General features: G+C 67.4%; 3 protein-coding genes across 4 annotated transcripts in view; 1 reads left to right on the top strand and 2 right to left on the bottom strand.

Moving 5' to 3' along the window:
* Positions 1 to 16,078, bottom strand: part of NUDT1 (nudix hydrolase 1) — a gene marked incomplete at its 3' end in the record, with an annotated part of 283,181 nt that overhangs the window by 192,523 nt on the left and 74,580 nt on the right. The gene's annotated exons all lie outside the window — the stretch shown is intronic.
* On the bottom strand, positions 509 to 9,775 carry MAFK (MAF bZIP transcription factor K). Of its 2 annotated transcripts, none has more exons than XM_084886283.1 (3): positions 9,589 to 9,775; positions 3,280 to 3,359; positions 509 to 2,698 (listed from the first exon to the last, which is right to left on the bottom strand). In XM_084886283.1, the coding sequence occupies exons 2-3, from the start codon at positions 3,313 to 3,315 to the stop codon at positions 2,279 to 2,281; spliced, it is 456 nt and encodes a 151-aa protein (XP_084742409.1). In that variant the 5' UTR covers positions 3,316 to 3,359; positions 9,589 to 9,775; the 3' UTR covers positions 509 to 2,278. The 2 variants fall into 2 exon arrangements, with proteins under 2 accessions (XP_084742409.1, XP_084742410.1); XM_084886284.1 differs by lacking the exon at positions 9,589 to 9,775 and adding an exon at positions 3,815 to 4,262.
* The window catches only part of INTS1 (integrator complex subunit 1), a 23,484-nt gene continuing 22,156 nt past the window's right edge, over positions 14,751 to 16,078 (top strand). The window contains exons 1-2 of the mRNA XM_084883881.1: positions 14,751 to 15,067; positions 15,383 to 15,676. Of these exons, the coding sequence (XP_084740007.1) occupies positions 15,010 to 15,067; positions 15,383 to 15,676 (352 nt within the window). The 5' untranslated portion in view covers positions 14,751 to 15,009. The remainder of the gene's footprint in view (positions 15,068 to 15,382; positions 15,677 to 16,078) is intronic.

Here is a 16,078-nt window from a genome sequence, read left to right as displayed (position 1 = left end):
CCTGGGGCGTCAGGGCTGCCGCTCAGGACTCGGGCCTGCCTCCCGGTGGGGCCTGCCGTGGCCACGGGCAGGAGCGGCTTGCCTGGGCCTCGGTGTTCTCGCTGTAAGACGGCCCCGAGGTCCATGTGGAGGGCCTGGGGGGGCGGCGGTCGGGGGAAGGAGGCCAGGGCCTGTGCCCACCGCTCACATGCACAGGCTCCGGCTCCTGGTCTGGAGGCTTTCGATGATCAGCTGGGCCGGCCCCAGGGATCTGCTCAGCTGGGGACACCTGTGGCTGCCACTGACCAGCTCAGGGTGACAGCGGCCACTGCAGAGGCTGTGTCCGTGGATGGCCCCCGGCCAGGGCAGGTGGGACCTCGGAACCCTGCCCACCAACCAGGGAGGGAGCCTGCTCCCCTCCCGCTGGCCGCCCGGCACGGGACCAGGCAGCTCAGGAGACCCGATCTCAGCAGCACCCGGTTCGGGTGAAGGGAAGTGGGGGGACCACCAACCACACAGGAGACACCCCTGAAACAAGGAGTCTTTATTGCGAAGGTACAAAAGCATCCGGCGGAGATGTACAGCAATAAATTAGGTGGCTGCGGGCACGGCATGCCCACGGGGACAGGGCCACAAGAGGGTCGTCTCAATAATTTATGTCGGGGCAGAAGCAGCACAAAATAAATATTGAAATGGAATTGCTGAGCGCCGAGGCGAGGGGCGGGCCTGCCTGGGGAAGGCAGGTGCCCGCGGAAGATTCCGGTCTGAAGCCCAGGGCCTCCCTGTCCTCTTAAATAAAAGTCCACCTGTTAAACGTGACAGTGACGGTCATAACCGGGGAGGAAAAGCACGAGGGGTGCACCAGGCCTCCTCCCGAGACCCCTGCCCCGGGGAGGGGGTAGCTGGGCATTCTAGGAACCCAGTGGGCACCGAGCGGGACACCCGCCAGGCCCTGGGCACAGCGGGCGGGGCCCAGGGGGCAGTGGGAAGACAGGTCGCAGGCAGAGCTCCAATCTGGACCCTCCGCCCGCAGCCCGGCTGTACATGTACAGTATCAAACAGGAAGAGGTACAAAACCCGACGATAAAATGTGTATAGAATTTTATATATATATATATATACTTCTCTTTTAAATACTCCCCGGTCCTTACCGACATCCAATGTGGATTACCTACAGCTATGGCGTCCACAGCGCCCGCCCCGGCCTCACTCTGGGGCCGCTCGCCCAGCCCCCCGGCCCCCAGGACAGGACGCAGCGGGGCCAGCGGTCACTGTCCTTCGGGGACAGAGGCAGCCGGGACGGACGCGGCCCCCGCCCCTCCTCCAGGCGGCGGGCCTTCACAGCTTGCTGGTCCTCCCGGGTGGGGTCAGGAGCAAGGGCTCCAGGGGCGTGGGGCTCGGGCTGGGGCTGCCCCAGCCTCCTCCCAGGACGGGCGGCCCCTGCAGCAGCGCCGAGGGCGGGAAGCCCCGGCAGAGGTCACCGAGGTCACCCGTGGCTCCCAGAAGGGTGCAGGTGATGATGAAGCACCAAGGTTGTCGGGTCCCGTCCTCTGTGCAGACACCGTGCAGGCGCCCACCTTCCGGCCTGTGCCGCCTCCTGCACCCCTCTCCTCCCTCCTCTGGCTGCAGGAACCAGGCGCAGCCCAGCTCCACCTCCAACTCCCACGGCTGAGCAGACCCCCTGCGCCAATCCATTCCACCGAGCTCCCCTCTCCTTCCCCTCCCGCCCAGCCCCACCCCCAGCCCAGGCTCTGTGGGTCGGCAGGGCTGGAGGGCTGCAGCCGGGAGCTGGGGACCGCCCTCGTCACTGACACAGGGACACTGTGCAGCGCTCCACGCGGCCCCCGGGATGCCCGTGAGCCTCCCTTTGCGAGGCCTCGGCGGTCACGGAGCGTGTGGCCCCGGAGACGGCGCTCCTGGGGCAGCTGGGCGGCCCGGGCAGTGGGGCGCCAGCCGCGGCGGGGACGAGGCTCGGCTGCTGGCAGCTGCTGAGGCTGGAGGTGGGCAGGGCCCTGGGGCCTCAGGCCGGGAGCCTCCGAGGCCCCTGGGAGACAGACCCTAAAGCGACAGCCTGGAGAGCGGGTGACCGAGGGCGGCCAGTGCGTGTGCGTGTGCGTGTGCGTGTGGGCGCATGTGGGCGCGTGCAGGAAGGCGTGCGGCTCACAGGTCCGTGGACCCTCCTCTCCGCCGGCCCCACGGGAGCCCCGTGGACTCTGCACGTGGCCTTGGTGTTGGGATCGGCCCGTGGGCCCTCGGACGGCACGAGGGACGTGCCGGTGCCCCTGCGCCCGGCCCGGCACTAGGAGGCGGCCGAGAAGGGCGCGGAGGGCGACTTGACGATGGTGATGACGCTGGTGGTGGCCACCTTGGAGGGTGTGACGGGCCCGCGGGCCACGGTGCGCGCGAAGGTCTGCAGCGCCTCGTACTTGGAGCGCAGGGCGTCCAGCTCCAGCCGCATGCTGGCGTTCTCCGAGGCCAGCTTCTCCACCTCGCGCTGCAGCGCCACCCGCTGCCGCTCCAGCTCCTCCTTCTGCGTCACCCGCTTGATGCGGCAGCTGGCGGCGTAGCCGCGGTTCTTGAGCGTGCGCCGGCGCTGCTTCAGCCGCACCACCTCCTCCTTGGACAGGCCCCGCAGGTGCTGGTTCAGCTCCCGCACCGACATGGACACCAGCTCATCGTCGCTGAGCACCGGGGCGTTCTCGCCCGCCTCCTTCTTGACCTGCGGCCGGGCACAGGTCAGCGCCAGGCCCGGGTCCCGGCAGCCCCGCCCCCACCAAAGGTCACCGAGGTGCACACCGTGGCCACGACCCGGCTACACGGCCACAGCCTCGAGGGTGCTGCCCGGGGCCCCCAGAGCCTGGAGCAGGACTGACCGCAGGCGGTGCCAGGTGCAGGAGATCCCGGGACCAGAGACAGGCCTGAGGCACAGCCAGCCTCAGGCTGAGGGAGTCAGAGCAGACCCACCGCCCACACCGGGGCCCCCACCCCCGAGGGGTCCTCCTCCTGGACTGAGGGCTGGCGCCTCCGGAGGCCACGGCCTCACTCGGGGGCACTCCCTCAGCCCACAGCCCTGGGACAGGCCTCCTTCCTCGCGGTGGACGGGCGCAGACGGCCCGGGCTGCCCCTCTCACCCGCTTACCTTTTTTTTTTTTTTTTTTAATATAATTTTATTGATTTCTTAGAGGAGGGGAGAGGGAGAGAGAATCATTGATTGGCTGCCTCCTGCACGTCCCCTATTGTGGATCAAGCCCACACTCAACCTGGGACCCACTGAGCCGCCCGGCCGGGGCGCCCACTCACCTTTAATGCCTTGTTCGGTTTGGGATTAGTCGTCATAACCTGGGCGCCGTCACCCGCACAGAACTGCCCGGAAATCGTAACTGGAGGCAGAGAACAGAGGCCCCGCCGTCAGTCCCGCTGGGCGGGGCCGCCTGTGCCGCCACCAGTGACCGAGCAGGGCCGTCTGGCAGCGGAGAGGCCCGAGGAGGCTCAGCTCACCCCCCGCGGTCCAGCTGCCACGCCCCGAAAGCCCGGCGGGCCCCCACCCTCCTCCGGGGCTCCCCCAGGGCAGGCCCTGGCCCGGGCGGTGTGGGGCCCCAGGACCAGGCGGATGCCCAGCCACGCCTTCACTCCAGCCCCCGGTGACGCCGGGCTGAGCAGAGTGGCTTCCGCGGACTCTGCCGCAGCACCTGTGAGTGCAGGACCCACGTTAGGGGCCCGAGTGCCCACAGGACAGGCACCACGGAGCGCCAGCCTCGGGGCAGCACCTGCCGGCAGGAGCCCGGCACCCAGAGGAAGGGCCCAGGGCAGGAGGCGCCGCCTCCCGCTGGCCTACCTCCGCCAAGGGCTCTGCCGCCGTGACATCACCGCCTCCCCCTGGCTGCCCCTGGCCTGGCCCGGCTCAGACGGGGGCAGGGAGCGAGGCCACCCCCGGGGCAGGTGGGGAGCGGCAGCCGCTGGCCTGGGAGCTCTGCCCGTCTGGCGGGAGCTGTCCCGGCCGCCAGCCCGCGCCTCCTCCCAGTGTTTGCGTCTGCATTGTGTCACACATTCTAATCATTCACCAAAAAGCCAGCCAAGCATCCCAAGCATGACTCCCCTCTGATAGTTGCCATGGCGACCTTGGGAAGTAGCCAACCCCTGATGGTTGTCATGGAAACAGAGAAGCCCACAGCAACAATGGCTCTGGGGCAACAGTGCAGACACCACAGGCTGTGGGGCAGGGAGCTCACCCCCGTGTCCCCGTGGCAGGGGGGCGGGGGGCACCAGCTTGCTGGTGGCTGTCTGCCAGCTCGCAGGACCCGGTCCACGGGGCATCCTGACACAAGACAAACACCACGAGGGTCCCCGGGCTCTGGAGCCACATCAGCCTCCATCACAAGCACGACTCCACCCGCCCTCCCTCAGCCGAAGCAGGGCCCTCCCACAGCACCCCTGGGCCCCCACCACCCAGTATCCCCTCACCGCCAGGCCTCAGCGCCCAAGCCGATGGGGAGGAGGGAGGTCTGGCTGGGGCAGCGGGCGCTCCGGCTCCCCGCCCTCACGTGGTCACACACGTGTGCCTGGGACGGCGGGGCGCTCAGAGCTGCTTCCCAGTGGCGGGACCCTGGCATCGGGGTGGCCGCCCCCTCGGCGCGGGGTCAGGGCCCTGCGGAGCGCGGGCTGTGGGAAACTTCCACGCCGTCGCCCTCATCGCCACCGGTGCGGAGTCCGGGCTCCCGGCCCAGCCACACGTCATGGGGGCCGGAGCCGCATAGCCGAGCGGTGAGTCACCGGCTGTTTACAGAGGGAGCACACATTCCCACCGCCGCCCCACCCGCGGCAGCGAGGCCGCGAGGCCTGCCCGGAGCCGACGGCGGCCGCTGCGGGCACGGCCAGAGCGGCCGGGCCGGCGGGCGGAGCCTCCTCGGGGCCCACCTGCCCACCAGGGCTCTGGGCTGGGCTGCGGGCACGGCCAGAGCGGCCGGCCGGCGGGCAGAGCCTCCTCGTGCCCACCTGCCCACCAGGGCTCTGGGCTGGGCTGCGGGCACGGACCAGGATGCACACAGGAGGGGCTTCCCCCCCGCCCCCTGCAAGCAGCCCCAGGTCACGCCCCCACACCCACCAGGTCCAGGTCCCTGAGCCGCTGGGGGCCCGGGCCAGGCAAGGAGCCCGGCAGAGACAGGAGGAGGGCTCAGGGTCCCCACCTGGGGCCTGGCCTCGGCTCCTCTCAGTTCAGACTTCTGTTCGAGGAGCAGCGGGACGCGAGGGTGTGTGTGTGAATGTAGGGGCGACGGGTGGTTGCCGAGGGAGAAACAGCCCAGAAACCCGCTCCTCTGGGGTCTCCATGTACCCAAACACCACCAGGACCCAGCGCGGATGGCCACGCCAATGTGAGGACAGAGCTTTGTAAGGAGGTCAACGAACAGCCCGTGACACGGCTGCTCTCACATCGTCTACCGTGTGTGTGACCCAGACGTGGGCACCCCGCGGGTGAGACTGCAGCCTTGGGGAGCCGGGCACCCGCAGAGCCAGCGGCCTGATGCCGGCGTCCCCGCACCGGCACTGGTCGCACCAAACACCAAGCACGCCACCCGGGCCCAGCCCTCGAGCATCAAAACTCACACCAGATCCGTGCAGGGTGGGCCGCTGAGCGGACCCAGCACCACCTGGGGCGGCCACAGGCTCACCTCCCACCACAGGCCCCGGTCCGGTGTGCTGGCAGCACCTGTCCCTTCGGTGGCTCCCTTTCTAACTCGGGGCTGGCTGTCTACCCAAAGCTGGGAGCCTCGCCTGAGGCACAGCTGACCGGCCAGCAGGGAAGCCCACTTCCTCAGAGGGACGGTCCCCAGGGCAGCGAGCACGGTGCTGCCGGCGGGCAGGAGGCAGGCGAGGAGGGGGGTCTGGCCCCCGGTCACTTTTCTCTCCGGCTCCCAGCAAACCCGGCTGCTGGCCACGGCCTCCTTCCCTCGGCCAGGCTGTGGCCCTCCGTGTGCTCTGGCTGCTCTGGGCACTGGAGCGGTGACCCACCCACGCAGCCCTGGGCTCAGCCAGCGGGCAGAAGAGTAGGCATAGACCCTGGAAGGTGTACTTCTCACCTAGACTGGCCGGCCGCCCACCCGGGGTGAGCCTCGGGCGGGGGCGTGGGGGCCCTCAGCACTTCCCTCCTGAAGGAAGTGAAGGGACGCCAGGCGCTGCCCATCAGCCCGCCCAGCCAACCGATAAAGACGGGCCTCCACTCCGGGCTCCTGGCTCGGGGGGTTGGGGGGGCAGGTCCTGGCAGGGCAGGGGCAGCAGGGAGAAGGGAGGAACGGGGCTCCTTGCAGCTGACTCACCCGCCCACCCTGAGGCCCCCTCTGCTCCGGGGCCCCTTTCCCAGGTGGCCCGATGCCACCCGCCCTGTCACCCACTGCAGACGCGCCCAGAGTGAGCCCCCTCGCTGGCACCCCAGCCCGGCCCGCACCGGCTTCAGGCTGGCTGGCCGGCTGCCCTCCACAGGCATGACTGTGCCGGCCTGGAGGACGTCTGGTCACCTTGCTGTGCGGTTCGGGGAAGCTGTGTCATCCCGGCTGCTCGGGGTGACTAAGGCAGTTCCAGCGGCTGCAGGCTGAGCGCCACACCCAGCCCGCCCCTGGACCTGCTCTCCTCACCCGCTTCAGCCTGGGGCTCCCCAACTCTGGGTGGTCCTCCGCCCAGAGGCTCCGTCCTCTCCCAGCCCCTCCTACGCGGCCCAGGGACGGCCCCCAGGGAGCCCGAGGCCCACAGGTCCCGCCGCCCTGTCCTGCACCCGCCCTGCACCCACCGCCCTGGTCTGCACCCACCGCCCTGGTCTGCACCCGCCGCCCTGTCCTGCACCCGCCCTGCACCCACCGCCCTGTCCTGCACTCGCAGCTCAGGTGACAACCCACCACACTGTCACCCAGAAATCGCCCTCAGGGCCTCCCCTCCCTTCGCAAACCTGGCCTGCGGCTTCAGCCCCTCCCTGCTCTGGCGGCAGCTCGGCCTGGCTGTCCCCAGCCTCCCTGGAGGACCCTGACCGCAGTCCCGCCATGCAGCCCAGCCAGGCAGAGGGAGGCCATCCCCGCAGCCCCCGCTGCCCGGCCTCCTGCCCAGACCAGGCCTGCTCCTCTGGCTTCGAGAGCCCCCACAATCTCCACCGACTCCCACTTCTCCCGTCGTCGTCCTGCCCTCCCTGGAGTCGTGGGCTCCCTCTCCCTGAGCACACATACTGGCTGCGCCCAAGGTCTGCCCCCTCACACCTACCCCTGCACCTATCCCTACCCCTACCTCTGCCCCCATCCCTACCCCCTCACACCTACCCCTACCCCTGTCCCCTTGCTTACCCCTACCCCTGCCACCTCACATCTACCCCCGCATCTATCCCTGTTCCCTCATACCTACCCCTACACCTACCCCCTCACACCTACCCCTGCCCACCCGCCTGGGAGACGAGGTTTGTGTATGAGCAGGGTGTCCGCACTGCACCCAGGAGGGGCCTGGAGGGCGGCTTCCACCCAATATGTGCCCGGCTCCCAGACAGGCAGACAGGAGAGCAGGCAGGTGCTGGGCCGGGCCAGGGCCCAGGCCGGGCTCCACTGAGACGCGGTGAGTGTGACTGTATGCGTATCATTGTGTATGTGTGAGCGACTGTGACTCTGTGACTGTGTGTGTACATGAGTGACGATGTGTGTGTGTAACTGTAAGTGTGTGACTGTGTGAGTGTATATTAGTGACTGTGTGTGTGAATGTGTGTGTACATGAGTGACTATATGTGTGTAACAGTATGTCTATGACTATGTGTGTATATTGATGACTGTAAGTGTGTATGAGTGTGTGTGACTGTGTGTTTACTGTGTGATCTGAGGTTTATCCCTACCTGCCCTAAAACTCAAGTTTTAAGCTGACACTTCCGACTTCCTGAAACCGTAAGAAAGAGGAAGCATGACAAGTGTGTGATTATGAAAAGCAAAAGTAAACATCACAGGGAGCTAGTTCCTTCCACGGTGGAGCACAGAGGGGGTGGGGTGGGGCAGAGAGGGGGAAAGGGGGAAGAGGGGTGTGGGGCAGAGAGGTTGGGGGGCAGGGGGGAAGGGGGGACAGAGAGGTGGGGGGACAAGGGATGTGGGGGTGGGAGCAGAGAGGGGGGCAGGGGGTGGGGGTGAGGGCAGGGGGAAGGGGGGGCAGAGAGGGGGGCAGGGAGTGGGGGTGAGGGCAGGGGGAAGGGGGGGCAGAGCGAGGGGCAGGGGGTGGGGGTGAGGGCAGGGGGAAGGGGGGGCAGATGGGGGGGACAGGGGGTGGGGGTGAGGGCAGGGGGAAGGGGGGCAGAGAGGAGGGGCAGGGGGTGGGGGTGAGGGCAGGGGGAAGGGGGGCAGAGGCAGCGGAGGTGAGTCACTGTGGACTCCATGCAGCAGCCCCAGCGGGCAGGGCGGCACTTCCCGGTGGACGGACACCCAGGTCCACGCGGAGCCTTTAGACGGGCGGCCAGGTCCCGCAGGCCGCTCCGCGCGAGGCGGCCGTAAGCACACCCCCGGAGCGGAGGGAAGCCGGGCCGAGGTGCCCGGGCGCTGCGGTCCCGGGTTCACACACAACCCCCGCGCCCAGCCTCGCTGTGCGCTTCCAGCCTTAGGCACAGGCAGCCCTCGGACCCGGGCCACCGGGAGGGCCGGCTCTGAGCTCCCCGCCGCCCTGAAGCAACAGGTGCAGGCGCCCCCTCCCGCCCCGGGGACCGGGGAGAGCTCCCTCCTCCCACCCCGGGGCCTGCACCCAGACCTCCCCCACCGCCTCCCCGCCCTGGGGGGCGTGCGCCTGCCGAGGGGGCAGGTGGGTCCGCCGGTGGCCGGACGGTGAGGGGACCCGGAGGATGACCAGGGCGGCATCGTCCCCCCGCAGCCGCCCCAGGACCAGGCAGGTGTCCGGCGGGAAGACTCCGCTCGGCGTGGGAACCCGGAGGGTCAGGGCGACGGCGGCTCCTGGGAGCCAGGCAGCTCGGTCCCCCCGCCCCTCCGAGGCTCCGGCGGGCCGGCGGGCCAGTCCTCCGGTCCCCAACTCGGCAGACCCCGGGAGGACGCGCTCCGCCCGGAGACGCCGGTTCCCGGAGGAGAGCCGCGCCGCGCGGCCCGGGGTTTGGGGGACACGTGCGCCCCCAGGCCTCCCTCCGGGACCCGGCCGGTCAGCGGCTCAGAACGTGGCCTGGGCCGGCGGCCCCGCTCCCCCCCTCCGCTCCCGATCGCAGCGGCCGCGGCGGGAAGGGGCCGCGGGGCGGCGGGCAGCACGCGGGCGCCCCGGACCGAGGCCGAGGGCCCGGCGGCCACGCGCTCCGGCACGTGGCGGGTGTGTTCGCCGGCGCCGTCCCGCCGCGGGGCCGGGCAGGTGGAGCGGGAGGGCCGCGGAGACGCCGGGCCGCCGCCCCGCCGCCCGGAGCCAGGCTCCGGCCGAGAAGAAAGGAAGCGATCGGTCCCGGGGCCGGGAACACGCCGCCGCCGCCGCTCGGGCAGCGCACCTGGCGCAGGTGCTCGGCGGCGGGGCTCGGTCCCGCCCCACTTCGCCGCGAGTCCCAGGCGGCCCGGATGGCGGAGGCCGCCCCGCCGCGCCCCCGCCGCGCCCCCGGCCCACCCCGCCGCCCGCGCCCCTCACCTGGCGTCGCGCGGGGACCGCGGGGGCGCGGCCGACTCTTCGCGGGCACGCGCTCTCCTCACGCTCGCGCTCCCCTGGGCCGCCGCCCGCGCCGCGCGCTCCGGCTCCGACTTCGCGAAGAACAACAAGTCCCCCCGCCGCCGCCAGCGCGCCCGCCCGCCCGGCCGCCCAGCATCTGACACCGCTTCCGGGATTAGCGTCAGCGCGCGTCACGCCGCCCCGCCCACCGCGCACCCCACACGGCGCGCGCCACCGTCCCGCCCACTGAGCCCCGCCCACTGCGCGCCACCACCCAGAGCGCGCGCCACCGCCCCGCCCCTAGGCCCCGCCCACCGCGCGAGACCACCCAGAGCGCGCGTCATAGCCCCGCCCACTGAGCCCCGCCCACCGCGCGCCACCACCCAGAGCGCGCACCATGGCCCCGCCCTCTAGGCCCCGCCCATCGGGCCCACAGAGCCCCGCCCACCTCCCACGGCAGCGTCCTGCCCGCCGCCTTCAGGGCCCGGGTCCCCCACGGAACCGAGTGGGACCCGCCGGGCTCGCCCCTTTGGAGCCCGCTATTCCCGGCGTGGGAGCTGGCCGGCCGTCGCTCCTCCAGCGCCCGGTGGCAGCTCCGCACGTGGCGCGGGCGTTCTGAGCCGGGAGCCCCCCTTTCCACCTTATCCGCCCCGGAGCGCTTCTCTGGGCCCGGAGGTGGGAGCGCTGGCTCTTGTCTGGACCCCATATCCCTGGTCCCTGGGGGCCCACCGCCTTCCCTGGGCTCAGAGTCCGGGGCTACCCTGCTGTCCCGGGACCCAGGACAGGGCTGTGGACGCCGCGACCAGGGCAAGGTCCCCGGGTTTACCACAGGAGGGGCCGGCCCGGGGCTGACCCGGTCCTCCGCCTGCACCCAGGCGGCCCACGAAGGAGGAGAGGGAGCCCGGAGGCCACTCCTGACCGACACCCCCATCTGGCTTCTGATCCCATTTTTGACCATCACGAGGTAAAGAGAACTTCCTGTCTGCAGGAGGGCCAGCAGCTGACATGGTGATCGGTTGTGTGACTCCCCTGTCGGGGCTGCAAGACTGAGGCCTGGGGACAGTCCCGCCTGAGCCCCAGCTGACAGCTGACAGCACCACCACCCTCAGGGCACAGGCCCACCGAGGCAGGCCCCGGGGAGGGCGGCCTCCTTGCTGCAGATGGAGGACAAAGCTGGCTAGGTCACAAGGCCGGGCCTCACAGCGCCTGGGTGGTGGGAGGCCAGGCCCCTCCCAGCAATAAGGAGCTGCCTCCCAGGCTGCCCGCAGGTGTGGGAATGCAGAGAGGAGCCCGCCTTGCCCAGGGCTAAAAACATTTTTAGCCGAACAGGTTTGCTCAGTGGATAGAGCGTCAGCCTGTGGACTGAAAGGCCCCAGGTTTGATTCCGGTCAAGGGCATGTATCTTGGTTGCGGGCACATCCCCAGGGGTTGTGCAAGAAGCAGCTGATCTATGATTCTCTCTCATTGATGTTTCTAACTCTCTGTCCCTCTCCCTTCCTCTCTGTAAAAAATCAATAAAGTATATAATAAGTAAATAATAATAAATAGAAACAGGTAACACCAATTTAAAAAAAATTAAATTAAATTAAATTTAAAAAAAATAAAAATCCAGACTCCATGAAAAAAAAAAAAAAAAGACAAGGCAAAAATCACCATAAGCCCAGCCAGAACACAAAGCAGGTGTATCCTGGGAAAACTGTGTGCAGCCTCGCTCGGGGCCTGTCTCCCTCCCACGCCCGGGGCCCCTAGAAATAGAAAAAGGAGAGACAGAAGGACCAAAGGCTTCCACCGGGGAACCACGTGACAATGACACCGCAGTTCCGCTCCCATCTATCAGAGCCCCCACACGGCCCACGTCCTGCAGGGCCCAGGGCCTCTCACAAGGCCGGGGGTGGAGGGGAAGAAGAGGGACTGGAGGGACAGGAGTTGGGCCTTACTTGCCCTCGGACCCAGCAGGCCCACTTCTAGAAATCGGGGCCAGAACCACTGGTCCACGTGTGGAATGGGGGTGTGCAAGGGTTACCTCTGGGCATAGGCTGGGGTGGAGGGTTGGACACCGCCACCTGGCCATGGTTAGGGCCACGGCAGGGTGAAGTTTGCGCAGCTGTGAGCGGCTGCAGCGGGTCCCTGTAGGGGCGCAGGACCTCGGGGCGCTGGGCGCAGGGCAGGTGCAGGCCTGGTGCAATGCGCCGGGTCCCCGGGAAGGAGGGTCCCCGCCTGGGTCCGAGCTTGTCCCCAAGGGGAGACTGGGAGGGTCAGCAGGTGGACAGAGAGGTTCCTTGGAGGAGGGGTGAGGGAGGGGGGATTGAAGGGGGTCTCTGCACACCTCTTGGTGTGTCTAGGTTTGACTGTGGGACCATGTGCGTGTGTTACCAAGTTGTTAAAAATGAAACAAAATAGAGGGAACCGCCAGGCCTGGGGAGGGTTCAGCTTCTTTCTTTCTTCCTTTCTTTTTAAATCTTGACTGTTGTCAGTGTTCTATAGGCCCCCTCCCCCCATTACCCTCTCCCAGCTGCTCCCGCCCTGGAAGAGGGCTCAGTTTCAGAATGGCCCCCGCCCTCGCCTTCCCGCGGCCATACCCGTACCAGGCAGATCTCCGGTGAGCCCAGCGGCTCTCCGAGGCCCCGCCAGAAAGGGGCGTCCGGGCCCACCGCTGGCTCACGGCCTGACCCTGTCACCCGCCCCGTGGCCTCCAGCGTGGGTGAAGGGGGTCTAAGCTTAGAGGACAAGGCAGTCGGGAGATGACCGCCCCCAGTGTGCCCTGTGGCCGTCCCCGTGTACCTCACCTCACCGCCCCCCCCCAGCGCTGGGGACACCGGGCTGGGCCGGACAGGGAGACACTGCCCGTCCCGCCCAGCTGGCCCGGGCGGCAGTGGGCGCAGCTGCTTCCCGGCCCAGAGGCAGTTAGACCACAGCAGCTGCAGCCCCGCCGGCCCCCTTCCCCTCCGCTCGGGCTGGGCCTGTCCCGCTCACAGTCCCCCCTCTGGCTGCCCCAGTCGCTCTCCTCCCTCAGGGGCAGCGGGCCCACGGGAGGCGTGCCCACCGGGTCAGGCCGGGGAGGGGGATAAGGGTTCTTGCCGGCTCCAGGGTCTGGCAGAGATGACCAGGGACTGTGGGGTCGGAAGCCTGCCCCCTCCATCACTCATCACCCCGAAGTAAGCCCGGTGTGCCGCCCTCGGTCCCCATGGGAAGGCGGGCCATACAGAGAGAGACAGATGGGTGGGTAGCAGGGTCTGAGGAGGTTTTCTTTTATATATCTTATCTACCCTGTTTCCCCGAAAATAAGACAGTGTCTTATATTAATTTTTGCTCCCAAAGATGCACTAGGTCTTATTTTCAGGGGATGTCTTATTTTTCCAGGAAGAAGAATATGGTACACATTTATTGTTAAATGAAAATAAAGGGAATTTATTACCTGTATACGGTACGGTAGTACAGTAGTTGTCAACACAAACCAGACAAACTGTGAATCCTACAGTATCAAGAATTTACTCATTTGCCAGGACCGGTTTGGCTCAATGGATAGAGCGTCGGCTTGGGGACTGAAAGGTCCCGGGTTCTATTCCGGTCAAGGGCATGTACCTTGCTTGCGGGCATATCCCCAGTAGGGGGTGTGCAAGAGGCAGCTGATCCATGACTCTCTCTCATTGATGTTTCTAACTCTCTATATCTCTCCCTTCCTCTCTGTACAAAACCAATAAAATATATTTAAAAAAAAAAAAAAGAATTTACTCATTTATTCAATGATAATCATGTCATCTTCTGGAACATCATCATAACAATCCAATTCCTGAATTTCCTGGTGAATTTCTTGTGACTCCATTTCTTTCAGAATCAGTGGACCAAATCTCTCATGTTTAGCCTAGGGGGGCCTTATTTTTTGGGGGATGCCTTCTATTTCACTCAGAAGGAAACCTGTAAGTAGGTCTTATTTTTGGAGGATGCCTTATTTTCGGGGAAACACGGTAGTAAAGAGGAGATATGCTGGTTGACCCTCACCGGCTTCCTCCCCTGACCATCTGGCCCTGGGCAGCAGCTTCTGGACACCCTGGGGCTGCACTGACCTGTCCAGATGCTGGACACCGATGGTGACCCCTGCCAGCCGCACTGCACCCACACTGACAACCCTGGTACCTCCCACCTGAGGCCCCCACAGCCCTGCCTGCAGACACTGAATAGTGTTTCACAGCTCTAACCCCTGGGCTTCCGTTATCTACACCAGCTGCTCTGGGGCACCTGGGGTCCCCCTCCGGTCACGCACCATGCGGGGCGTCAGCTCTTAGGGACCCTTATGGCGCCCCCAGAGGAGGTCTCGGGCAAAGGCCTGGGCTTTGGGCTAGGCTAGTGGTTGGCAAACTGCGGCTCGAGAGTCACATGCGGCTCTTTGGCCCCTTGAGTGTGGCTCTTCCACAAAATACCACGGCCTGGGCGAGTCTATGTTGAAGAAGTGGCATTAGAAGAAGTTTAAGCTTAAAAAATGTGGCTCTCAAAAGAAATTTCAATCATTGTGCTGTTGATATTTGACTTGGTTGGCTAATGAGTTTGCCGACCACTGGGCCAGGCTGTTGCTTCATGTTCCTTGCTGCTGGTGGGGAGGTGGCTGACTCCCCCAGGACTGTGAGCCCCTAGGATGGCCAGAGACACCCCAAGAGGTGTGAGGGTCGGTCGTGTCGGCATGGAGCCCTGTCCTCTGCCACGAAGGAGCCTTGTCGCTGTGACAGTGACCCAGCCTGCAGGCCAGGAGCCCCAGGCTGTGACGGGGGTGGCCTCCGTGCCCCAGGGACCTGCTGGAGTTGGCAAGTCTCTCCTGCTCTTACGCTGTGTCCCCTGTGCCCCTCCTCCCTCCCACCGTGGGGACCCCAGAGCCTCCCTTTGACCCATAAATGGGAGAGCAGGTCTCTGAAGGTCCCTGTTGCCACCCTTTCTAGCAGGCATCCTGGGGCCTGCCGCTCAATAGCGCCGCCTGCTTGGCTGCCCAGGGACAGACATCCGCGGCTGCGAGACACCGCCGGCCTCCCGCCGCCAGAGGGCGCTGCAGGCACCGCGCAGGCGCCGCAGCCCCTCTCGCCGCCGTGCCCGCCCTCTCCGCCGCGTTGTTTTGCTTCTGGTTTTCCCGGAAGTTGATTCTCTGAAGTCGACTTCCGGTTCCGGGGTAGCCTCGGTGGTGGCGGCGGCGGGGAATTGGTGCTGGCGTAGCTTGTGGAGCTTCGCGGCTGCCTGCGACCCCGACCCTCCCGGCGGCTCCGAGGCGGCGCTCGCGCGGCTCCTTCGCTCCCGCCCCGCCCGGCGGGGCCCAGGCCGAGGCCGCGGCGGCCGCGGGGGAATGAATGAGCGAGCGGGGCGCCCGCCTGGCGCTGGTGCCCCCCGGTGACGGCCCGCGCGGGGCGGCGAGCAGGCCGCGCCATGAACCGCGCCAAGGCCCCCGCCGTGCGCCGGCCCAGCGCGGCGGCCAAGACCTCAGGTGCGCGCCCCTCCGGCGGCGTCCCGGTGTCCGGGCCGCAGACAGGGCTGCGGGAGGCGGCCGGGCCAGCCCCGCGGGCACGGAACCTCTGCGCCCCAGAGTGCCCAGCTGTGCAGACCCGTGTGCGCTAGGGGCGGCCCGGCGGGCAGCTGGCACCGTGACCCTCAGCACCTGCTGGGGACCCTGTGGCCTGGGTCCTGCCCCCCGGCCCTCGCTGGCCCCCTGAGGTGGCGGGAGGCTGGAGCCCGGCCTGGTCCCCACCTGGGCCGCCGTGTGAAGGCCCACGTTTCTCCGCCCCCTCCCTCCCCCCCGCAGGGCACCCTCCGCCTGGCGACTTCATTGCTCTGGGCTCCAAGGGCCAGGCCAGTGACTCCAAGGCGGCGTCGGCCCTGCTGAAGCCCGCGCCCTCCGGCCTGCCGTCCGAGCGCAAGAGGGATGCCGCCGCGGCCGCCCTGGCTGGAGCCTCGGCCCTGCCCGGCCTGGCCAAGCGCCCCAAGCTGCCCGCCACACCCCCTCTGAGTGCCCTGGGGCGCCTGGCGGAGGCCGCGGTGGCAGAAAAACGCGCCATCTCTCCCTCCATTAAAGAGCCGTCCGTGGTCCCCATCGAAGGTAAAGTCGGACCCTAGGCTCCCCCCGAGAATGTGGCGCCCACCCTGTCCCCTCCACCGGATCCCTGGAGGCCACTTCCCGGCTGGCCCCGCGGGGAGGGGGAGTTCTTGGAGACCGAAGGGCAGGGGCCTGCACCTCCCGTGCCTCCGAGTTCTGGGACGGGGTCAGGTGAGCAGGACTGGCCCAGGCCCTACTCCCGTAGTTCACACAGAGTCTTCGGCTCTGCAGCTGACCCTGCCCTGCTTCCTGCCTCCCGTCCCCACTGGTCATGCCCGGGGGCTCCCTGGCGTCCTGTGGGTCAGATCCGGCGGTGGGGGAGGGTTGCGTTTGACTTGGTGCCACTAGGGACCCCCAGGACCTGCAGGGTGGGGGTACGGCCTTGGAGGTGAGTCAGGCACAGCT

Source organism: Pipistrellus hanaki (genome assembly GCF_964339955.1).
Source record: "Pipistrellus hanaki genome assembly, chromosome: 5".
In the NCBI taxonomy this organism is placed as follows: domain Eukaryota; kingdom Metazoa; phylum Chordata; class Mammalia; order Chiroptera; family Vespertilionidae; genus Pipistrellus; species Pipistrellus hanaki.
Note: the sequence above shows the minus strand (reverse complement) of the source record. Positions and strands in the feature narration are given on the sequence as shown.